We start from the raw sequence: 25,137 nt of genomic DNA, 5'->3' as shown, positions 1-25,137 counted from the left end.
ATAAATAATAACACTTTGTTGTTGTTGTTTTTTAAAAAGGTGATTTATATCAATTTAAAAGCAAAAACATGTTTACAAAAGATATTGTTATTCAGACTTGTTTTACACATCTCATTATAAAGTTGTGGGACAGTCGAAGGTGGGATGTTTCAGCTTCAGATCTTTTTCTGGAGGATGAGCCTTTTATTGTCTTCTAGTAGTTACCTTTGGATGTGAAGAACAAGTGTTTTTCTGTTCAGTTCCTGTTTGTGGATTTTCCATAGGCCTTTGCTGCTGGGTGGCGGGTTGGGGGTGGAAGAAGGCTGAGCTTGATGGGCCTTTGATTTGATCCAAGAGAGTTCTTCCTGTGATGTTAATTGACTTTCAAATCATTTCAGGCATGCAACAGTAGAATATTTGTTTCTGTTTCCATTGGTGATATTGTGTGTGTTCTTTTAACAGCTTCTTTATTGTCCCTGAGATCCCTTCCAGAGTTCAAGAAGAAAGCAGTATGGACAAAAGCTTATGGCTGGTAGGGATCATGAAGAAACAGATACTGTTATCTGCTGGCCATACGGTGTCTTGCAAATAAATCTTTTACGCTGTGGAATAAGAGCTTCTGTTAGGGACAGGTTGTTATCTTTCTTGAGGAAAGATACTTAAAAATCCTGCTTATTTGAATATGTACCATTTGTTCTATTGAGAGAAGGAGAGAGGAAAGAAAGAAAAGAAAAAAAGAAAGAGAAAGAAAGAAAAAGAAAGAAAGAAAGAAAGAAAGAAAGAAAGAAAGAAAGAAAGAAAGAGAAAGAAAGAAAAGGAAATTCCTATTAGAAAGTGGGAGTTGGGTTAGTTGAGTAAGGAAGTTTAAACAAGATAAGATTTCATAAAAGGTTGGTCAGCAATGCGTTTGACAACTTCAGTGTGGTAAGATTAAAAATATTGCCTTGAAAAATTGAACTTTTGAATGAGTTTTATTTTTTAGACAATGTGCGATGACACAAAGCAGCTACCCACTGTTTATTGATATTCTTGCTACCACTATCGGTACAAAGGAAATTAGGCTGACAAGAAAGTGTTTCCCCAGGGGTTCCTTCAACATGGAAATGATCCTATTTGGCACTGGTTTTCTCTATGGAAAAAAAAACATTTTAAAGGGAGATGCATACAAATTAGGACTTAACTAGCTTAAACTGAGGAGTGTCATTTTAATCAGAAGTAGGCCTTTCTATGGCCAAATGATAGGTTTTTTTGCCTTAACAATTTAAATTTTCTCCAAAATATCAGGCCATAGACTAAAAAAAAAAAAAAAGTTCACTTATGGTGGTGTTTAAGACATGGAAGAGGATCCCAGCCCCCTAATCTATATTTAAACCTCAGATCAAAAGAAAGTTTCCCAGAAAAAGAGCTACAGAAGCATTGATGGAGGTACGTTGGGATTTGATCCAACAACATGCATGGAAAAACATCTGGTTTCTGTACCTGGTTAATATCAAGGTTTCTCAACCTGTTATCCCCACCCATCCCCCAATGTTTTGAACTTCAATATTTCTATCTCCCTAAAGTCTCCACTCATTTCAGCATACTTTATTCTTCCTGCAAATATCTTTGGTTATTGCATTTCTGAAATGAAATACAACTTATGGAATAAGGAAGGGAGAATTTCCTCAAGGAAAAATGTAGATTAAAAAGATTAAAGATTAAAAAGGAGTCACAAGGAGGGGGCAATCAGCATTAAAGTTTGGAGGACTTTCAAAAATGTTGCTACTATTATATAAAGTCTAATCATAAGGAACACATTCACACATACTTTAACACGGGTGAGCGCCATTTTAAAAATCATTTTTCAACTCAGCATTTTAGGGATGTGGCTGATTGAGAGAAAGAATACAACAAATCAGATTTTAAGGTTTTGAAAGGCTTAGCCATACTTATTTTGAAAATCCTAAAAACATATTTAAAACCACATGGCTGATAAGAAGCCTTTTGTCATCAAATTTCAATGGCATGATCCTAACAAGCTCTAGATTACCAAAATACAGACTTGGGAATAAATAAGGTTCCCGAGTTATAGAAAGCCCATTCCTGCTTTATCTATACCTGGGTGGATAATGTTATGATTTGCAACATATCATCAGACACGTAATCAAAATTTCAGGTGCACACAAAATGCCCTACAATATATTCTATTTTTAAAAAGGTTGATTATTGCTATCAAATTGTTTTGTTCTGTCTGGTTTTCACGTAATAGTTCTTCAAAGACACCAGCTGACAAAAAGGTGTGTTGGAAGGTTGTTTTGGCTGTTGTCCTTTGTGGCAGTGTTAGAAACAATGAACGCCTCCTAGACAATTTTGAAAGAATTCTCCAGTGTGGATATATATACACATGCATGTACATAATATCCTGGCTTTTAAAGGAGGTAATGTTCTCATTACTGTAACAGCAATAGAGCAAGTAGCTTTTGCATTCCACTGAATATAATGAGAAAGCTAGTGAAAGTGTGTTTAAGCAATCAAGGAATTCTTTTGATTCTGCTTCGTGTGCCTCTGTGTACAAAGTCTGTGAGCAAACGATCTAATTGCGAAGAAAGTATAGTGTGCTTTTTAAACCTGAAATCTCCAAGTGACTAGATCTTGAAATATTAGTAATTGTCACAAAGGCTGTTTCATAAGAGGTGAAATTTGTCATTTCCGACCAAAAACATGAGTTAGCTGCTTTTCTCTTTGATCTTGCTGCTTCCTAGATGAGTCTTCCGTTCCATATAAAGATACTGAACAATGAAATAGGCACCTAAACCCAAACCACAGCATGTTTGAAACATAAAAAGAAAAAAAAAAGAAACGTAAAGTACATAATAGCATTGCTCTTATAAAATAATAGTCTCTGAAATCCTCAGACCTTAAAGTTGTTCAAATATATTTACTTTAAAGTGATTGGATTTATTTATTTAACCTACAGCAGTGTTTCCCAAACTTGACAATTTTAAGGCATGAGGACTTCAACTCCCAGAATTCCACAGCCAGCAACGCTGGCTGTGGAATTCTGGGAGTTGAAGTCCACATGCCTTAAAATTGTCAAGTTTGGGAAACACTGACCTACAGCAACTTATATTTTAAAACTCATTTAGCACATTTTTCTGATTCAGTAGCCAGAGGAATCTTTGCTTAGTCCCTCAAGATTCCTTGTTCCCTATGGTTTAATATCTTCAGAAAAACTGAAATCGGTACTGTATGAGGAATGCCAAAATGAAGAAGGAAATTGCTTGAAATGGTGTTAGGAAAACCGTCATTAGAGCAGGACAAGGTTGCCCTCATTCCATTTGACCATTCAGATATGTTGGGCAATATTGTGTTCTGAACTGTACATGTGTAAGTGTACATATCTCCAAATAGCTGGACATGCAAAATGACAGAGTAGCGCACTTCTGACAATTAAGCAATATATTGTCATTTAAATTATTTAAACAAATAGGGATTCAGTATCTGTGGGAAACACACTCTGGCTGATGAGGGCTTTGCATTAATACTATACTGTACCCATCTGTTTATAGCTGTTTCAGAGTTAGTATATAGCAGTGATGGCGAACCTTTTAGAGACCGAGTGCCCAAAAACTGGCCCCGCCCCTGCTCCACCCCCTGCCCCACCCCTGCTCTGCCCCATCCCCTGCCCCGCCTGCCCACAGGACCACTCACCGCCTCCACGGCCCGCTGCAGATCGCCCAGGCAGCCCAGCAGTGCTATGGCGGCCACACCCTCTGCCCACACTCTGCGGCATCAACTGCATGATGGGGTGTGAGGGCAGAGTCTTGCCTACTCTGCCTGGCTCCCATGTCCTTGGCTGCGCTGCTCCGTGTGGGCCATGCTCGAGGGCGACTGTCCTTCAGGGGGACTGCTGGAGAGGAGGGGATCGCGGGGGGAGGCAAGGCTGGGGCAACGGCACGTGTGCCCACAGAGAGGGCTCCGAGTGCCGTCTCTGGCATCCGTGCCATAGATTCGCCACCACTGGTATATAGTTTGACAGGGATCTGATGTAACTGATGAATACCTCTAGACTCTATACTGGTATAATGAATTGTGTGAATAAAGAACTTCTTGTACCAATCAGGCTCCCCTCAGTGAGGGATGGGAGTTTAATCCCCAATCCTGCCAATGCACTACAGATAATCTCCTCTGGTGTATTTGCTAAGAAATAAAAGAACTTACCACCAAACAATACTGCCATGTACATTTTCAGTACGTAGGGAAAGTAAACGGTTAGATCAAATGGAAAGAGTATTCGGATGGAATAAGTGCCTGAGGTTTCAAAGTGAGGCAACGATTCATATATGGCAAATGCTGGGGGGAGAAAAAGAAGAAAAAAATCAGCCAAGTGAAAAATTCCAAATACGCAAAAATGTCTCAGTTCTGCGCAATACATTCAATTAATATGGATACAGGTTAGGCTCACGCTTCAACCAGGACTAGAGATTCACAGTTAGAAGTTTTTATTATAGAGCAGGAGTGGGTAATCTCCAGATTAGATTGGATCCCAATTTTCATCAACCTTATATATATGGTATAGCCCAGGGGTAGGCAACCTGGGCTCTTTAATGACTCGTGGACTTCAACTCCCAGAATTCCTGAGCCAGCCATGCCTACCCCTGGTATAGCCAATAGTTACCGATGCTGGGAGTTGTGGTTCAGTACATCGGGAAGAGCACAAGTTGTCCTTTCTTCTGCCCCAGGAGTGTCCAGCCTTGGTAACTTTAAGACTTGTGGACCATCTCCCAGAATTTCCCAGCCACTATGAAGTTGAGGTTTCACAAGTCTTAAAGTTGCCAAGGTTGGATACCTCTGTTTTGCTTTAAAGAAGTGAAGCTGATTTGAAAGATTATTCCTGTGATACATATAGCCACCTCCCATGTTTTTTCAGAGACATCGTTTTTCCAAGAGGTAGCATCACAGGAAAAAAAAAAGTTAATTAGCTTTTGAAACAATTGGTGCTAAACAAGATTTGAAAATGGAAAATTTTCCATTGCCTTGCAAAGCATGTGACTTCTTACTGGAGAGCCATCATATTTATCTTTCTGTAAATACTATTATGCAATCCTATAAGTGTCTCCTTCGAAGAATGATCCAGTGAAACTGATTCCCAATTAAGCATATGCAGGTAGTCTTTGTTTAACAACTATTTCAAGTTACAATAGCACTGAATGAATGGTAGTTACAACCAGTCCCCAAAGTTACACATCATCAAAGCACCCTGTGGTCATCTGGGTGCCTGGCAGACCACCCACATTTACAAAAAAAACACAGCATGTGCTTTAACTCGCCCCACACACATCTCACCCCACCATCTGTGCCCTTTGCAGGCTGTCCTGCACGCTATCATCCCCTACTCCTGCCACCCTCAGCTGACTCTTCACAAGTTTGCATATAGGGCCAGCAGCTGCCTCAGCTAGGAATGCATTTTTGCAACAGGAGGAAAAAGATGGCGAAGAGTGGAGTGCAGAGTGCTCAAAAGAGCAGAGATGGGCTGCTTAGGCGGGGGGGGGGGATGTTGAAGTAGAGGCAAGCATAGCAGGGCAGGAGAAGCATGAGGTCCTCACGTAATGACAGTACAGTTCCCATCTAACAACCACTGCCAGAACCACCATATGATATGTCACCTAATGATCGCTCTGCTGAGCGATGGAAATTCTGGTCCCAATTAGGGCCATTAAATGAGGATTACTTGTGCAGAATTGTGATTTCAGAAATTATAGTCTCTTCCTCCACTTACCTTGAGCCAAAACTGAGAGAGGATAGAAAGGAATCCACAGTGAATGATAGAGCCAAGCTAGTCCTTGAAAGTATATCCCTCTCTCCAATAGTATGCAGTGTGTGTATCTAGAAGGAAAAACAGGGCAGGGGAGTCCCGTCACATGTGCCGTGTTATCAAATAAATAATGCATATGGCATCATTATGATTAGGAGTGGCTGCTTATGGGGCAGATGAATCCCATGCAGCCTTCAGAACCCAGGTTCCCTGCAGTTGTGTTATAACTGTCCTTGTTCCAACTCAGAAGACTGCCACTGAGAATGATCAAATGATTGTATCTGAATCCTGAATCAAGAGGATTGATTGATTGATTTGATTTCTAATAACCACCCATCTGAACAAGTAATCCTGGGTGACGTATTAGGACAACTAAAACACTACAAAATAAATATTTGTTGTTAGTTGCGAAGTCGTGTCCGACCCATTGCGACCCCATGGACAACGTTCCTCCAGGCCTTCCTGTCCTCTACCATCTTCTGGAGTCCATTTAAGCTCACGCCTGCTGCTTCAATGACTCCATCCAGCCACCTCATTCTCTGTCGTTCCCTTCTTCTATTGCCCTCAATCTTTCCCAGCATTAGGTTCTTCTCCAGTGAGTCCTTCCTTTTCATTAGGGCCCCAAATAAAACTGCTACTATGGATGTTAATAGAACCAAGAAACAGAGCCCTTAACGTATTTGGGGGCCCAGGCTCAGGTTCACAATCCTGTCTTCATAGCCTTATGAAAGGCCAACAGGATTAGGACTCATCCCGATATCAAAGGAAGAATATTTCAGAGGGCTGGGACCTACGACAGAGAAGCAAAACTCCTGGTTCTCACCAGCTGACATTCCTTGGCAGATGGGACCTGCAGTATCCCTAACTTGCCCGACTGAATTGAATAGGTAAAAACAGATTTGGGAAGGATGATTTGATTAGTCAACTCTTGCTAGGTTTCACAGAAATCAGAATTAATCAGCACTGACCTTCTGTTTTTCATTGGCTCCAATAAATTGCAGGAACCTCAAAAAACTAGCTTGCTTACATTTTTGCACACTGAATCATACAATGTCTTTGTGTTGCCTCAATTCTCAGGAATTCAACCATCTAAACACATTAATAATGTGTTTGGAGTATTCTGATGTTCTGGATATTCTGTGATATTATCAAAAATCTTGGATTCTACTATTCTGGTTATTGCTTTCTATTTATAATGTTCCATAAAAGAGGAGAATACATGATTTACAGCCAGAAAGGTTGAATGTTTATGAGTAAGAGAATGCACATCCTTATCTTCTGAGCTATGTTACAAAGAAAGCCTCCCAGATAATAACAGTGAATTCCATACAAGAAAGATAAATAAGGGAAACTTCTTGGCTGCGTTTCCACAGGAGTGGCATTAAATTCTCACCTGATGACATCAATGCAACTCCAAAGGAAAAACAAGACACATACAATGCCTTTCCCTTGAACTTCTTCTTGACTTGCTATGGCAACAAATAAGATGACAATTCTTTCTGTGATCTGGAAAAAGTAAAATAGTTTTTCTCAGTTTGTTCTCTTTGGACTATCAATGTGATAAAAGTGGCCACAGGAGAGACCATTTTCAACTATGGTAAAGGCAGGCTGTAGTTATATGATATGAGTCACTGAATTAAGTTTTTTACTCATCTTAATTTTCTGGGTTTGACATATTGATAAGTACCGAGGCTACATTCGCATACTACATTAAATTAAAATATGTTGTCTAATCAGAATATTATGGAAACACAGCTGCAGCACACGATGCATTAAATACTAAAACAATAAAATGCGCTTTTTCACTAAATTCTGTATTTCAATTTTGACATTAAATGCTTCTGCTATCTTAACTAAGGAAACACAATACGGTAGTTTGCAAAGTAGATTATTATCCATTAATAAGTAGTACTGTTTGCCCACTCACTAAATTTCCAAACAATGCAGTTACCATTAAAAAAATGTGTAGCAGGTTTGCAGAACCTTGAGTATATGAATACAGTGCGAAGATGACTTATTTTATGCAAACCGGAATTAAGTTTGGCTACAGATTAAAACTGGGATGAAGCACTAGTCTTTAGTTAAGCATATGCAGGTAATCCTTGTTTACTAATTGTATGGTTTAGCAACTGTTTGCAGTGAAGATGGTGATGAAAAAGTAATTTTTCAACCACTCCTTGCATTTATGACCTTCACAGGTCTGTAAAACAAAGGAAAGCTGAAGTAAGATAATAAAATCATGATATTTCACTTAGCAACCACTTCATTAGAATAAGGGCAGGGGAGTGAAGAAAAGGAAAGCACAGTTGAGGACACGTGATTTCCCAGTTAGCTTCGTTTAACGAGTTACTGGTCCCAATTGTATACAATGACTACATGTAGATAATTTTTTGAAATTGCTCATTTTCATTTCATATTTTATTGGTTTTCATTTTTTTAAAAGTCAGACTGAAATCCAAATTCCATATCCCGTTTTCTATAATCAGATGTCAGGAACTGAAAAACTCATGCCACTATTTTATAAAATGTATGCACAGGTGCCTTCTTTTTCATTTGTGCTATTGTTCTTGAATTCCCTCTACCTTTACAGTATACCCTATTTCCCAATTTCTAAACAGACCTTCAGGTTTCTGAGGGGCTATTCTGTGGCTTATTCAGTGCAACAGCAAATACTAAATCAAGTAATGGGCCACAATTAATACAACAATTAGAAAAACAGTGTGTGTTTCAAATCCCAGCCTGCTTAGGAAATTCTGTTCACATTCTGTTCTAACAAGAAAGACTTTCCCCTCTAGTCTTCCCATCTCCCCACCACCATGAAAAATGCAATTTATTCAATGTGTGTCATGTCCAGACACAATTCTAATCTGATTAACCGACAAAGATCTCATTTTTAAAGGGAGTGATGACAGAAACTAGGAATTCAGGTTACAGTTCACCTTCAATTATGAAAAGTCACAGAGAGACTTTAGATCAGTCAGTATGTAACAGTCTAATCAACACCACAAATTTTTGTGGGGAAAAACCTGGAAGTGGAAATATGATGTATCCTGTCTTGAATTACTGAACAAAATGTTCAACGTTATAGTCATTGCTTGCTGATCACTTGTTTGATGACTGTTAGAAGTTATAATAGCACTGAATGAATGAGACTCATTCATTATACTGTATATTCAGATCATATACTCAGTTCATGCAAGAAAATTGTACAAACTGATTATAAACAATGACATTGTAGTCATCAAAATGATTCACTGGAACATCTGTTAAAACAATCAGGTGCCAATAATGAAAAATTGGTGAGAATATATAGTTGAAAAAGTAGTTAAAAAAAGAGGTTAAAATATTGTGAAATTTCTAATATGTACCGATAAGATCTTGGCTCATAACATACAAGATTTACCTGTGGTTAAAAAAAAGAAAGTGAATAATTGATGTGGCAATACCAAGGCACGGTAGAGTAGAAAAATAGATAAAGAATTGGAGACAACCACAAGGTATCAAGATCCAAAAATAAAAAGTTGAAAGATTATGGCATAAACCATAAAGCCAGTGCGTGCCATACCAAAAAGCCTTAGACCGTGTTTAGAAAATCTGCATATTAACAAAATTTCCAAATCTGTCAATTACAAAAGACCACACAGCCTGGATCTGTGCGTAAGGACTAGAAAAATAATCACAATGAATTCATCCACGCAGCAATACTATCAGATTCTACCTGCCAAGAAGCATAGCTAAGAGTGGAATGTTGCAAGAAAGCATGATTGTGATACTACTTGCAAGATGGAGTTGATAGACTGAGCCCAAACATTATGCCAGGAATAGCCAACTTCTGCCCTGCATATATTTTGAATTCCAAGCGTAATAATGAATTGCTATTTGTCAGAATAGCCATGAGCTAATAGGTAGTGAAATTCAAAATACATGGTGAGCATTACCTTGCTTATCCTTGTATTAGAAGATGGTTTGTGCAGTTTCAATGAGAAAAAAAAATGATGCAGGTTTTGTTTATAGATGATGTATTGACGATGGTAGTGGCAGCTTTTATAAAATTTGCTAAAGTTTCTGATTGTCTTCTGATCATATTTCTCGTCAAGATTTCTTCCAAAATTCTGATCCACTGCGAGCAGAGCACTTTTATTACTCATGTTTTTCAATGAGCACATTAAAATAATATCCAGAATTCAGATCTAAAACCAATTCATTTTCATTTCTAAGCTCTCTGTTACTATGAGTTCTAGTAAAAGGGGGTTGTGTGGGGGATATATGCAGAGAAAAATATTTAACAGTGCAATCCTAAAAATGTCAAAAGTAAATCTCATAAAGGTCAAAAATTATGTTTCCCAAGTAAATAAACTGAAATTTACAATTCCCTACCTATGTAGTGAATAGGTCATGCCACAATAGGTCTTTCTATTGTAGTCTAAGTAGATATCCATAAGATTATGTTGTCCATCTCACTGAATTCAATGTGTGCTACTTGGGAGTTAGCACAGTCTGAGCTTACGTTTCTTACTAAGCTTTTTGTTTATTATGGCCACCTTTTCATCCAGGGTATAAATTAGAACCCTAGGCTGAAATGTAAGCTGACAACACAGGAATTCTTCATGCTAAAAAAAACCCAAAACAAAACAAAAATCTAAAATTACCTTTAAAATGTCGTTATATTAGGCACTTGTGTGGAATATTGATTATACTAACTTTCTTATTTGTCCTACAAATTCATTTTCTCAAATTCTGTTGAAGGAATGCAAAACCTTTATTCTCGTCCATTTGTATCTCTCCCTTTTTCCACTAGTTAACCTATTTTTCTGGGGGAAAAAAATCATTCCAAATTCTGTTCTTTGACTTATGCCTCTTTTCTTTTGCAAGGGTCTTTTGAGATTCAAAATAGATTGTTTTGCAAAACAACCGTTTTTTGAGCGCTGGTTTGACTTGATTGGGGCAGAGGTGGCAACCTATGGCCTCTAGGGCCATGTGTATCCCTTAACTTAATTGTACGCAGCTATGGGCATCTAGTCAATTAGGACCTCTAGTAAAAGCAATCGTACCCTCCAGGCAACCTGACAGAAAAAGGCATAAGAGGTAGACAGCCATAATTTCACAGAGTTAGATCCATTATTCTTCATACATTTTTGCTCGGATAATGGTTATTGGAATGGATATCCTGTTATGTGTTCCTTCCTGGTAATTTTTGATCGCTGTAATTAAGCAGTGTGTTATTTAGCCAGGACTTTCAGGATAATTTAAAGGTACGGTATATACAATAACCAGTGGCTTATTGCAGCAATGGCCAAAATCTTTGTACAAATCTATTGTATCTTCATTTACTATATAATTCAAAATACAGGTAGTCCTCAACTTATGACCACAATTGAATCCATCGTTTATGTTGCTAAATGAGTAATTTGCCAAACGACTTTTTGCCCCATTTTACCACTTTTCTTGCTTTGTTAAGGGTATCACTGCAGTTGTCCAATTAGTAACACGCTTATTAAGTGAATCTGGCTTCCCCATTCACTTTGCTTGTCAGGTTGCAAAAGTGGATCACCTGACCCCGGGATACTGCAACCATCATAAATATGAGTCAGTTGTCAAGCATCTGAATGTAAACCATGTGACCCTGGGGATGCTGCAATGGTCATACGTCACTTATCTCAGTGCGGTTGTAGCTTTGAACAGTCCCTAAGTGTACTGTTGTAAGTTGAGGACTACCTGTATTATTAGCCACAAAGACTGAAGGTTGGCAAGAACAAGATCTGAAACATCCAAAGGTGCTGTTTTCACGAAGTTTCTTGGATGAGAAACAAAACATCTTCAAAGAAAAACAAGGAAGCCCAGTTGCCTTGTGAAAAAGCACCTTTGGGACAACCATGACCTGGATGGCTGAGAGAGAGCTGAAGAAGCTTCTTGAATGAGAAGTGAAACATCTTCAAAGAAAAATAAGGAAGTCCAGTTGCCTTGTGAAAAAGCACTTTTGGGACCTGGATGATTGAGAATCTCCATAGAAGATCTGAAACACTAAAAAGCTGGCTGCATGATTCTGTGATAAGCTTAGTTCATTCAGTATTTAGGTACGATGGGAACCAGATTCCAGCAACATCTGGAGAAAGTGGAGAGTCCCCCTCCTTGATCCAAGGACAGGAGCTAAACTAAATGAGAAGGTCTGTAACCTGAAATGCATATACAATTAGCAATTACATGCTTTTGAGGGGAAATACACAATCACCCCGTTTGGATATGACACTCGAATGAATAATATACATATCTGAATTCCTAGATAAGTTTACTATTTTTACAGAGTGGTTGAAATTAATTCAATTATTTTTCCCACATAGTAATAAAAAAAAAAGCCAACACCTCCTAATTCCTTCAGTTAGAGGCAACATAAACTGCATGTCAAAGGCAACTTTCAGGTACTATATAACCTCGGACCTGCACACAGATAGGTTTGCAGGGGTCATATGGTGAATAAATAGTCATGTATGAGCTTCCTCCGATTGACTTTCCAAGTTGGGTTTTGTTCAGTTCATCACATGTTTCTGCTGTGGGATTTTAGTGAACAATAAAAACAACCAAAGGAGACCGGATTCCAAATATCAAAGCCCTAATTTTCTTTAATATGATCATAATTTGCCCATACCTGTAAGAATCTTGGAAAAAAATGATCCTTCTCAATGCCAGACCAAATATGCAGAAGCTCTAGTATAGATGCTAGCTGGCAAATACGCATCACCAGTCCAATAGAATGAAAAGTATCTGCAACAGAATCTACAGATGCAAAAGGAGAAATAAGAAACATTGGTTTAAATTTTTCGGATACTCCCTTTGTCACAGTCATCCCTCTTCCCACTGACAGGAAGTTAACTTGAACATTTTCCAATACTGGCATTAAAGATTTTTGAAGATTTCCTATATTATTACATAAATAATAATTCCTGAAGATTTCGATGATTTGTCTTTATGTTTTGGCACAGAGAATACTGTGCAAATTTTTTTCACAAGGTTTTTCAAAGGAGAATAGATGAAATGTGGCAATCGTGTCTGTGGAACATGGGCCCGTAGAATACATGGCATTTAATTTGGTGACAGTTTGGAAAATTAATTCATGAGCAAATTTATTCATTAAATTTCCAGGAAATTTTAACTTGAATTATTCCCCTCTCCAAAAAAGGGCTATACTTCTATTGTCTCTTTTTTCTTTCTTTTGATAACAAATCATTGTGTTAATCTGTAGTTACATTTGTGCTGCTGTGCTTCCTAATCTAGTTCAGTTTTATGTAGGCTATATTCATGTAAGGTCAATTAAAAATAATAAATCATTATTCAATATAGCTCTTTTGCTGGACTTGATTTATTGCTGTATCCATACTTGATTATGGAGTGATCATTTCCTCTGCGTTTTCAGATGCAAAATGTTAGGCTTTCCTCAGAATAATAAATTCCACATGTTCTAGAAATGAGCTCAAAGCTTTTCCAGTGCAATTAAATGCTATAGGGTTTTCAGATCCTGGGTCTCCCAGCAATTGTTCTTCACTGGGCCTTTAATCCATTTGATTAATGTGCATATAATGTAACTTGGTCATGATTTACTTTAGCTGGATTGGGCTGATGTCATTTCTATTATATAGGAAGTGAACAGTCAGTTATAATTACTTACAATCTCTCTCTTTTCCCAATAATCTTAATCAACTTTGATCAGTTGATTAAACTAAATGGTTTAGACATATGCAATGTGTTAGAAATTAAAAGGTTTTAAAAAAAGTCCCTAGATGATTAATTGTCTGAGTTTTACTGGAATAGCTATACTGATTGCTTCAGAATTGCATAAACTTGCACATGCAGAAAATTGAGTTTTAAAGGAAAAAAAAAAAACCTAAGTTAATCTTGCTAAAAGTCGACTGCAACTGGGAGATGTCAAGCCTGCTTGGATATTCTCATATTAAATAATAATGTTATTAAAATAACACCATATACACAGAAGGACATTAGGAGACTTGGGGGATTCTAAACTGAAAAGGGAATGAAAAGTTAAAAAAAAAAAAACCAGTTCAAAACATGTAAGAGAAGAACTTCCTTCCACCACTCCCTGCATAATTAAAACTGTTCATTGTCAATAACATGTATTTTTAAAAATATGGGGGCAATTTGTGTATTTTTTTTAAAAAAATCTTATTTCCATTCAGAATCACTTAGAAAAGGGCTCAGGTTTGGATAATTGAAATTGGCAAAAATACCTACATTGTACTCGTACAAATGGAATATTTGCACTGTCTTAACCAGTGAGCTATTTCTCTAATAAACATTTTTTTCAAACTGAGATCATAATAGCAAATTATAAGCAGTATCTACAGTATCTGTCTGTCTGTCTACCTACCTATCTACCTATCTATATCCATCCATCCATCCTATATCTATCTACCTTAATATGGAGAGCAAAACCTGAAGTGAGTTTTGAAAAATGGCTAATAGCTATTTGCCAAAACTACCTGCCAATCATACTAATTCTATTCATAAAAAAGTAAAGTTGTTGCCAACTCTAGGGGGTAGCGCTCATCTCTGTTTCAAGGCCATTGAGCCAGCACTGTCCAAAGATCATGTGGCCAGCAGGACATCACGGAGCAGTTACTTTCCACCAAAGTGGTACTTATTGTTCTGTCCCAGCCTACGCGAGTACTTGCTCTACTGCTTTATTCATGAGGAACCCCTCTTCATGGAACCAGGCAGGACACCCAAGAAAAACAACCTCCTTTTATTTTTTACACACCTGACTCAATGTCCAAGACTTTGGAGGCAAGCAACACAATCAACAAAAACATGAAGCTGCAGCGGGAATGGTTGCCTTTGGCAACCAGTACTTCCCACACCTCTCCCTTTTATAGTCCAGCCAGGCTGTGGCTTCTTAATGATTTTTCTTTTGCCTCTGGAGGTGCCCCACTGCCTTCCTCTGTCTTGCTCGCCTCTCCTCTCTGCGCATCCGTGCATCAGGATTGGCCCCAGCTGTTCCTCATCATCGCCCAGCTCAGGCTTTCAAAACTGCTATGTCTCTGCCTGAGTGTGAGTAGAGGGGCCGGGCTCCTCATCTGACTGTGAGTCCTGGTGCTCCTCAGAGCCTTTCTCAGACTCCAATGTCACTCCAGGCCCCTCCTCCTCATCTGAGTCCTCAGATTCAGCTGCCGGATCCACTGGCTGGCAAGGAATCACAACACTTATTTATCTACTCGCATTTCCATGGTGTCGAACCGCTAGGTTGGCAGGAGCTGGGGCGAGGACAAGACCTCACCTGTCATGTGGCGCTTGGGTCTCAAACATGAGCTACCAGCTTTCCAGAAGAGAAGCTTAGCATTTTAACTGCTGAGCCACCACGCCACCCCATTCTATTCATAGTTTCATATTCATAGTTTGGTTTTATTCATAAGAACACATCTTCATTTATCATTTTACACTGTGGAGTTAGAGCACCTTTGCCTTAGTCTTTAATACTGGTTCTTTATTTTTGAAAATCTTCCTGCTTTCCAGGAACTGGGATTAAACCAACCCTATTTCACACAACCATCTGAATGCATAAGGGCAAAATATAGATGGGCCTCAACTGGGAGCATAACTACACTTGCATTTAGGCTAATGTTTCTGATTCACCTTCAGTCCTCAGTTCCACACCAGGAAGTCGAAAATGAGAGTCTGAAGGAAACACTGCCTTAAAGAAATGATTAGGCCCATAGTGCCTACGTTTTTTTCTCCAGGGTTATCTGTAACCGAAGGGATCAATAATTTCAAAATGGCAGGCATGACAGAGCACTTCACCTCACCCCTTTGTGTGCAACACATTATAAAGCACAATTTTAAAAGGGGCAGGACTTGATTGCTTGGTCAGGCTGTCATTTTGATAGCCATTTTTCTCATGAATTCAAAGAAAAGCATGAGGAGACGATCATCAGAGGGATAAGTGGATATTTAAAAATAAATAAACCATGGTTTCCTGATTGTTATTTTGAGAAATAACAACCAGGAAATAGATTTGGACTGATTTTGTAGTTCTATTGTCACCATTTTTTATTTCATAATAGCTTCTTAGTGAAAAAAATATAAATACAATGGTTCTCTTACATTTTTTTTGTCTGAACGGGGAATTTAACTCATGCATATTATATATGTATGAAAAAGAGTTTTAGACTTCTCAAGTCCAAATTTCTAAAACAATATCACTGTTAGATCTACTTCAGTTAATACTTGATTTATTAGCAAGCTTTAACAAAATGGAAAATGTATAACATGAGCCTACCTTCCCCAAATGAAAGGAATCTGATGATCATATTGGTAAATATCCATGAATGTCCACAAAACTGAAATAAATAATAGCTGAATATATATGTATTCATTGTTTTTCTGTTTTCTTTTCTGAAAAGACAAAAATACTCATTCAAATACCAAAGCTGACTTTAAAATTCTAACAGCAAGGAATCATTTCTTACCTGATACCTATTTTCATCAAAGCATTTTCTATATCACACTAACATCTTACAAATTGGACCAAAGCAAAAAAAAAAAAAAAAAAAAAGTGAAAACATATAAAAGCTTGAATGACCATATTGTTATTTTTTTATTTATTTGCTTTACAGTACTAGGGAATAAAAGTTTTTTCTTTTCATTTTTCTGATAATGTGCTGTCCCTAGTTGTAAAAATATCTCTGTTATCCTTGCTTTTTTATGTCTCTTTGTGTATGTGTATATGTGTGTGGTGGTATGGCAGACCACAGAATAAAGAAACTCGAAATAGATAGTTTTCATTAGCTGAAGCCAAACAACAGCAAAAATTCAACAGGCTCCCAATAAAAATGGGTTGAAGTGAGGGGCCCTTGGTGCTCTCTAAGCTTGGTTGTTTTCCTGCAGACATTTCCTTACCAAACTAGGTAACATCATCAGTGTTAGTTTGGCTATGGAAATGTCTGCAAGAAAACAACCAAGCACAGAGCCAAGAACCCCTCAAAAGTCTGTTTTTGGATGCGGCCAAAATTAATCTTTACATTATAAGACCAAGTGGTTACACTTCCCTTCTTTTTCAGTCATAAGAATATAAAGCGCATGGTCAAATATTTGTTGCCCCACTCCTTCCATTTTTTTAAGCCAGCAGATGTTTTGGCACACTATAGATATTAGGAACTGAGTTAACCGCAAGCCTAGTGTCAGCTGTGGCATTCTGACATGGTTTCTAAACCAGAGAAGCCTTTCTATATATAGCTACAAGGCTCACACTTATTTGCACATTACAATTGAGGAAGCAATCCCATTGCTTCTTTGCAAATTTCTCCTGTGGTAGCAGCAAAGTGCTGGGTGCCACTGCTTTTTGCATACTTTCAATAAAGTCACTGGCCAGTGACTTTGGGCCAGTCACTCACTCTCAGCCCAACCCATCTCACAAGGTTGTTGTTGTTGTTGTGAGAAAATAGGAGAAGGCAGGAGTATTAGATATGTTCACCACCCTGAATTATTTACACAATAATAAAGGTGAAATAAAGATGGAATATTTTTTTTTAAAAAAAATTGATAACTGCCTTCTTTAGTACAGAAAACAGAGAAATCAATGTGGTTGAAGGATCGTTCAATCCTGGCCAAAACATCTGACTTCTTGAAAAAGAAAAAAAAAATCTCCCCCCCAGGTACAGAAGTTACATCACTGAATGCAGATCCTCCTTTCAATTATTGCATACTACTCCTCAACTACTCCATCGGCATCCAGCCAATCTCTAAAGTTAACTAATGAGGGATGAAAAGAATCAGGCCATCAGCTCTGCTCAGCCCTTGTGGCCAAAAGGGGTGCCAAAGTACAGGTAGTCCTTGACACATGACCACAATAGAGCCCAACATTTCTGTTGCTAAGTGAAGCAGTTGTTAAGTGAATTTTGCCCCGCTTTATGATCTTTTTTGTCAGCTGTTATTTGAATCACTGCAGTTGTCGAATTAGTAACACGGTTGTTAAATGAATTTGGCTTCCCCAGTGACTTTCCTTGTCAGAAAGTGGCAAAAGCCGATTGCATGAGTCCCGGACACTGCAACCGTCATAAATATGAGTCAGTAGCCAAGCACCTGACTTTTGATCCCGTGACCATGGGGATGCTGCAAGGGTCGTAAGTGTGAAAGACAGTGATAAGTCACTTTTCTGCAGTGCTATCATAACTTTGGTCACTAAGCGAATGGTTGCAAGTCGAGGACACCTTCTACAGATATAAAACAAGCGATGGAACCAACCCCAGGCGTCCCAAACCCCCTGTTGGGATCCTCTGGAGCTTCTTAGATTGCGGAGGCAACCCACTCCCCGGAAACACCAGAAAAGGAGACTAAAAGGGGATAAAGCCAGCCCTAGAACGAATTCCCCCCCCCCCCCGCCACCTAATTAGAATCTCCGTGCGCACGCGCGGGGTGCGGAGAAATCCCAGTGACCAGAAGAGCCCGGACCGGCTTTTGCACAGAGTCCTTTTACCTGGGGAGGCTGCGGCTCCGCTTCTCAGTTCCTTCGGCTGAGGGCTTTCCGCGAGCGAGGGAGCGAGCGAGCGCGCGCTGGGACGGTCGCAGGGCGCGCGCCTTCCTTCCCCCCCCCCCCCTCCGCCGATTCCGACCCGGAGCTGAGGCGAGCTGGAAATCCGTCCCCTCCTCCTTCTTCCCTCCCTTCTCTTCCTCCTCGTTACGTCTAGCCAGTACGGCAAAAGCCGGCGACGGGCTCCCGAAGTCTAAACTTTTAATGGAGCCGAGGGAAGGGGGGGGGGGTTCCTTCTTTCTAAATCGCGGAGGCGGTGTGTGTGTGTGTGTGTGTGTGTGTGTGGAAGGTGAGGTATGATCAGCCAGGCATGCAAAGGCAAGGTCGAAAGAATGGTGACCCTAGGCTGCGCGTTTCTACAGAGATGTCCTTTTCCAGTTCCTTGCGGCTTCAGCTATCACAGAAATATGTGTACGCCTATATGGTTTAAGAAATGGCATGTCAACTGCCTCGCTCTCTCTCTCTCTCTCCCTCCCTCCCTCCCTCTCTCTCGCATCTTCTCGTTGAAACTTATGCAATTGCCCAGCAAGCCGAACAAAATGTTTATGCAATCCTGCTCCCACAGATCAAAAATTTCATAAACAGAAGCGATTTTTTTTTTCTTTATTTCTCTGGCAAATGAACTAAACAAAACGCTTGGTCTCTTGCCCCCACAGAGTTCCTGTGCTGTTTCAGGGTGGGTGGCTGGGAGGAACATTTGGTAGCACCTACAGCAGTGGTTCTCAACCTGTGGGTCGGGACCCCATTTGGGGTCAAATGACCATTTCACGGGGGTCACCAAACCATGCTGTCCGCCATTTTTTTCCCTTTTCCCTAGCTGTCCTACTCCCTCTTATTGGTGGCCACACCCACTTGGGGGTCACCACAACATGGGGAACTGTATTATGGGGTCACGGCATCAGAAAGGTTGAGAATCACTGACCTACAGCCTTCATACAACATCCTTAAGGCATATTGGGCTGTCAAAGGAGAAACGAGCAGAGATCCAATTCACAGGAATGCATCAACAGCAATGGAAGGCTTCACTCTTCTCAACACACCCTTTATCCCCACCCTTGAAGAACCTACCAACCAGAGCACAGGACAGGCCCAATTAAAACCTGTTGAGGTGCTTTTGATTTAAAAAAAAAAAATTAGGAGCAATTAGATAAGGAAGTGATCCCAAATTAGACCTGCAAACCAATCAGAATGATGTGGGTCCAAGGCTGGGCCCATGTCATTGGCAAGCCTCCCCACCATGTCTCAATATCTGCATGGTAGCAAGAAAGATAATGCTACTTCTGTGCTGAGACAATTCAGCCTGACTTAAACCCACCTAAGTGGATAGATCAGTGGTTCTCAACCTGTGGGTCGGGACGCCATTTGGGGTCGAATGACCATTTCACGGGGATCGCCAAACAATGCAGTCTGCCATTTTTTTCCCCTTTTCCTTAGCTGTGCTACTCCCTTTTATTCTATTGGCTTTTGAAAGCCAATAGAATAGACTCTCTTGAATAGAGTCTAATTCTATTGGCTTTCAAAAGCCAATAGGAATTGTCCAGGCTGTCTCTGACCTCAGCCCGCCAAAAGTCCATTCTGCAAACGGTGCTGCATCAGTTGAGTAGTCCTCGACTTACGACCGGTTGAGTAGTCCTCGACTTACGACCGGTTGGGGGTTGCGGCATTAAAAAGGTTGAGAACCACTGGGTTAGATGGAGACTCCAGTTTGAGTAAGAAGTCCTGCCAATGGTAAGTCGGCCATTATCATGACACAGCATGGGATCTCTGTAGACGCAACCATCCTGATCCCAATGTTTCTTCCCGAGTTCATCTTTCCCTGCACTTGGTATTCACACAAGGTGTTTTTTCCACGGGCAACTGAAGCCTGATTTTTTATTTACTTGCAGTAGCTGACTTAATTAACTCAGCAGGGGGGTCTGCAGAATCCAGACCCCTGAATGTCATGAAATGAGCATGCAACATTGCACCACAAACTTTGCCCTTAAATATGTGTGTGAAATCTCAATGCACTACAAAAGTGGTAGAGCTTACATCATGACAATGCAATGCTTGTTTGGCAATTTGTCCCTATGTACCACAGAGCAATTACATATATCCACAGTGGGGAAAAAATTTCACCCCAGAGTTCTTAAAATTAGTGGTTGCCAAAAAGAAACAAGAGCCTAATTGTTTCAGTTTGGGTTCTGGCCTACAGCCCTGATATTTCTGGTAGTCTTTTATCCAAATTCTATGCAGGTCCAGCCCAGCTTCATTATCTGAAGGTTGACAAAGTGCTGCTACCAAGCTGGGCTCTGAAAGTAGGTTTATAGAACTTTAATTAAAATATTTCCCTCTTAGAGCTATCAGACACTGCCAAGCATGTGAAGGGAAGTACTAAATTAGGAACCCTGGACACAAACGCAGTTTTGAACTTCTTCAGGAGAGGTACATGGTGGAATAGAAAAGAATTAACATTATTATCTAATAAGTATGAAGAAACCAATTCTCCTTGCAAGCTGTTGATATTCACTTTCATTAAAGCTGATCAATTGGCTCCACTTCGGGACTGTTTAGTGAACTGGCATCATGGGCTATTTGGATATAACTGGGAAAACACTGCAAATGCTTAATAAATAATGTAAGTAGTGCTACATTGATGAAAAAGTAACTTTATGACAAATCCTTGTATTTACAACTTTTGCAGGGCTGTAAAGGAAAGGAAAGATGAAGTAAGGTCATAAGCACAGTGACAGTTTCACTTAGCAACTGCTTTGCTTAACAATCAAGTTGCCAGTCCCAATTGTGGTCACTAACTGCGGCTATTTAAAATAAATAAGTTACTATACAAAGTCTTTTCACCAATACGTCTTCAAAAGAAAGCCACCTCTCAGAATATGCAGTGAAACCTCATTTTTTTTTAAAAAAAGGTCTTCAGGAAAAGAAAAGCCTAATAGCCTAATGGGTCAATCTTCTTTCTCTTAAAAAAGCAAACCCAAACCAGTGAGAAAAATTAGAACTAAGCATTCTGAATGATTGCAGAAGTTGAGGTGGAGAAAAGATAATGTGTGGGGAATGGGAATGGATTAAAATCCTGGAAAAGGAGCGCAGTTGATTAGTTGGGTGGAACTGTGGTTTAGGCACATAGCCCACATTTTCTGAAAGATCTCACCTTTTCAACTGATAAACTATGTACAATGACTACATTACAAATGTCATTAATTTCACAGCATCAGTGAAGTTGCTTTAGGCAGCCTTGATCTCAGTTCGCCCTCTAGTGCCCAGTAGAGGCATAACGTTTTTAAAAGGTAGCACCAAGGTGTTTAATGATCATTTAAAGTTATGAGGGCCTTGGAAAGGGCACTTGATGATTCATAAATCAGTTCCATCTATCATAAAACATCACACCACAGTCACATGACTAAATTTTGGGTGCTTGGCAATCAGTTTGTATCTATGACCAGTTGCAGGTCCAATGGTCACATGATTACAATTAGCAATGGTTTTTGCTGGTTTCTGACAAGAAAACGCCTGCTTAGGTGAATGGGTTCACTTAATAACCATGTGATTGGCTTAACCATAAAAACAATAAAAAAATTAGGTCCAGTCCTGTGGGGGTCTCTACTTAGAACTGCAATGACTTACAACCAAAATTCCAGACCCAGTTCTAGTTGTAAGTTAAGAACTTCCCGTACAATATTTCTGTATAACCTCTCATTTAAAAAAAAACAGTCAAAATTAATTGATATTGAATAGCTAAATAGAGTTGGCTTGCCTAGTACTTGGTTAAAACTATTTGTACTTAGTACTTGGATCTCCATAAGGCAAACCACTTTTATGGTATTGATAAAAGCTGTATGCATCCAAATGATCTCTAGGAGAAGAGCTTTACTGAAGGGAATTTTTATATTTTTATTAAAGGTACTGACATTTTTTGGGCCCATGATGCTAGGCAACAAAGTAAAGGATTAATAGCCATAGCTGATATATTTAGCTCATCCACTTTACTATGTGTATGCTGCTTTGTCATGATGTATCTCTGGAAACTTGAATCTAAATGAATTTATTGATTGACTAGTAAGTGAAGAAGTGTTTACAAATAAGATCAAAGGACTTCAACCCTTTCAACTGTCTTCATTTCTGAAATTATATATAATGGAGAAAAGCTCAGGAAGATTTAGATTTCTCTTTATTTAGAAAAAATATTATTATCATCCCATAAAACTATAATTGAAATTTTATTAAACATTTCATAGTTGATAAAATAGTAGAACCGTTAACGACAATAAAAACAACGCAAATACCATAAACAAATGACTATCGTAGAACAATGTCAGATAATAACAACAAGGAATTGAAAGCCATTGTAAGGTTTATCAGTCAAAGTAATCCTTAAAAATGCTATTTTTCCCAGTTCCAAAGCTTTTCTAGGCAGGTAGTTATCGCATGATTTGTTTCTGTTTTTCACACAACCATTGCAGCATCCCCATGATGTGATCAAAATTTAGATGCTGGACAACTGATTCATTTTTATGATGGTCACAGTGTCCCGGGATTATGTGATCATCTTTTGCAACCTTCTGCCCAGCAAAATCAATGGGGAAGCCAAATTCACTTAACCATGTTACTAATAGCTGCAACAATTCACATGTGACAAAACAGGTAACTCACTTCACAACAGTCTCACTTAGCAACAGAAATTTTGGGCTCAATTGTGGTGGTAAGTTGAGAACTACCTGTATTCTGGCATCATTTGGGAAAAGCATCTTTTCAGCTTTGACTGAGGCTTCCATTTGCCTGAAAATCCAAGTATTAAGGTATTTGTTCTGTTCTGACAAAATCCAAACCAGGATTCTATTTCATGTATGCACTTCCACTTATAACTGTAGAAAAATTAAAAAGCAATGCAATATTTGGGTCGATAGCCCTAGTGCAAATACAAATAACATCTGAAGAATAAATACACAAATACTTATTTTTTAAAAAGTGGAATGTTAATATTTAAAAATAAATAAATATCTGGAATTGTATAAATAAGTAAATAAATAATTTAAAAATCCCATGTTTAAACTTCAAGTAGGCATTTCTCCAGAATGACAGTCACATCTTGAGCTTATAGGATGGGTGGAGGTTCTGTCTGCTTGCTTGTATTCAGCTGATTGGGAAGTCAAGTTTGAAAGCTCGATCTCAACCTTATATTTTTTTTAAAAAGTCTCAGTGCTTGTTAAATGATTGTTCCAGAGTTCTTGTGATGTCCTTTATTCTTGCGTATCTGCTTCAAGATGAGGCTGTGTGTCCCTTATTGTCTCAGAAATGTTGTCGAATCTGTAATTTTAGAAGAAAAAGAAAAATGTTGGGTTGTAAATGTAGTTTTGGCATTTAACCCCCAAAAGCTCACATTAAGAATGATGGCAATTTAAAAACAGGTAATAAATGCATATTCTGAAGGTTAAACTGTGCCTCTTAAAATGTTACATAATAAACCAATTCTATTCTGATGAAGTGGTTTTTGTAACCTTTGAATTTAAGACCAAGTTTGATTTGCCTAAAACTCATTTGGCCATTAGCCTAAAGGTCATTTGGCCATGTATTCAATATAAATTTTAGTTTTTGGACTATTTGGTCCTAATACAGCTGCTGTTTCAGAATTGTACATTTGTTAGAGGAAGCAACTGAAGTTCTTAAGCCAGAGGTCAACAATGTCCTTCTGTAAAGAGGAGGGGCTATGCTGTTGGGAACCTGTGACCTCTGCCTGTGGCGAGGTGGCTGGTGAATGTCTCCAAAATGGTGTCAGGTCCAAGGAGTCAAGGAACCAGGACAGAGTTAAAAAAATACTACAAGTTTATTTCATGCTACCTATACATAAAAATCCCAACTGCTAATGATCAAGGCAGATTGGCGTTAGATAAGAATCAATGGACTTCAAGCAGGCAGAACTTAGGTCTCTTACAGAGGCATAAAGACTCCAAACTGATTTATTACCTGTTGCTTGTATGTACACTGAGAGCTTATGCACCGGAGACAAATTTCTTGTATGTCCAATCACACTTGGCCAATATTCTATTCTATTCTATTCTATTCTATTCTATTCTATTCTATTCTATTCTATTCTATTCTATTCTATTCTATTCTATTCCACGCCACGCCACGCCACGCCACTCCACCCACCCTAGCATCCTAACATGTGAGCCACTGTGCTCCTATCCCAAGAAGGATGTGACTAGTTATATTCTCCTGGAGGTCTATAACTTTATTATACCAAAGAAAGGTTGCTTCAAAAAATGTTAAATTATTATTTTTTGGAATAAAAACCAGGCTAATAAATAGAAAACTGAAATATATACGAAACCTATGGAAATATTTAATAAGGAGTTGGAATATAATTTCACATGAAATAAGTATATCCTGTTATTGGATGGAAACTAATAGGAAGGTTAACAAGGCTTTAAACCACTAGTTAACCAATAAGGGTGCCTATGTTCTTCCTGGCTGTTTCAAGACATTAAGAACTGAGGATTGAGGAATTACAAGAAGAAATAATATACAACACCAGAAGGATAAAACTTAATTTTAAGCAGTGCATTCAGTTAGCATTAATGCATGGTAGGGGACCTTTGAGTAATTTGACCAATTTAGAAAGGGTTTGTTTTGTTTACAATATAATTTTCAAGGTCTTGATAGCATTTTTAAGATCTTTTTGACTTTGATGTTATATTACAAGGTCAATGAATAGTTTAAGAAAGAGATATATTTTCAAAAGAAATGTAGTATCTACAAATGGATAGAAAATTACTGTAGTTTATACAGTAATGATTGCAAGCAAAGTATATTCACTTTTTTTTCTTTTTTTAATCTT

At 38.7% G+C, this 25,137-nt stretch overlaps 2 protein-coding genes across 6 annotated transcripts in view; one reads left to right on the top strand and one right to left on the bottom strand.

The window, feature by feature from the left end:
- Positions 1–931, top strand: part of FOCAD (focadhesin) — a 150,702-nt gene extending 149,771 nt beyond the window's left edge. For 3 of the 4 annotated variants that reach the window (XM_039357059.1, XM_039357060.1, XM_039357062.1), the window contains one exon: positions 442–515. In XM_039357059.1, the coding sequence (XP_039212993.1) occupies positions 442–515 (74 nt within the window). Of the gene's footprint in view, positions 1–441 lie in introns of all 4 variants that reach the window. The other variant, XM_039357061.1, reaches the window with a different exon arrangement.
- Positions 25–18,357, bottom strand: HACD4 (3-hydroxyacyl-CoA dehydratase 4). Of its 2 annotated transcripts, none has more exons than XM_039357064.1 (7): positions 18,252–18,357; positions 16,056–16,171; positions 12,417–12,544; positions 7,167–7,279; positions 5,738–5,844; positions 4,180–4,311; positions 25–2,767 (listed from the first exon to the last, which is right to left on the bottom strand). In XM_039357064.1, exons 2-7 carry the CDS (start codon positions 16,150–16,152, stop codon positions 2,685–2,687), a joined length of 660 nt encoding a protein of 219 aa, XP_039212998.1. In that variant the 5' UTR covers positions 16,153–16,171; positions 18,252–18,357; the 3' UTR covers positions 25–2,684. The 2 variants fall into 2 exon arrangements, with proteins under 2 accessions (XP_039212998.1, XP_039212999.1); XM_039357065.1 differs by having other exon boundaries at positions 25–581.
- Between the last annotated feature and the right edge of the window lie 6,780 nt (positions 18,358–25,137).

The sequence above is a fragment of the Crotalus tigris genome, unplaced genomic scaffold (assembly GCF_016545835.1).
Source record: "Crotalus tigris isolate CLP2741 ecotype Arizona unplaced genomic scaffold, ASM1654583v1 scf7180000018862.1388955, whole genome shotgun sequence".
NCBI lineage: Eukaryota > Metazoa > Chordata > Lepidosauria > Squamata > Viperidae > Crotalus > Crotalus tigris.
The sequence above is the reverse complement of the archived record's forward strand: the minus strand, read 5'-3'. Positions and strand labels throughout refer to the sequence as shown.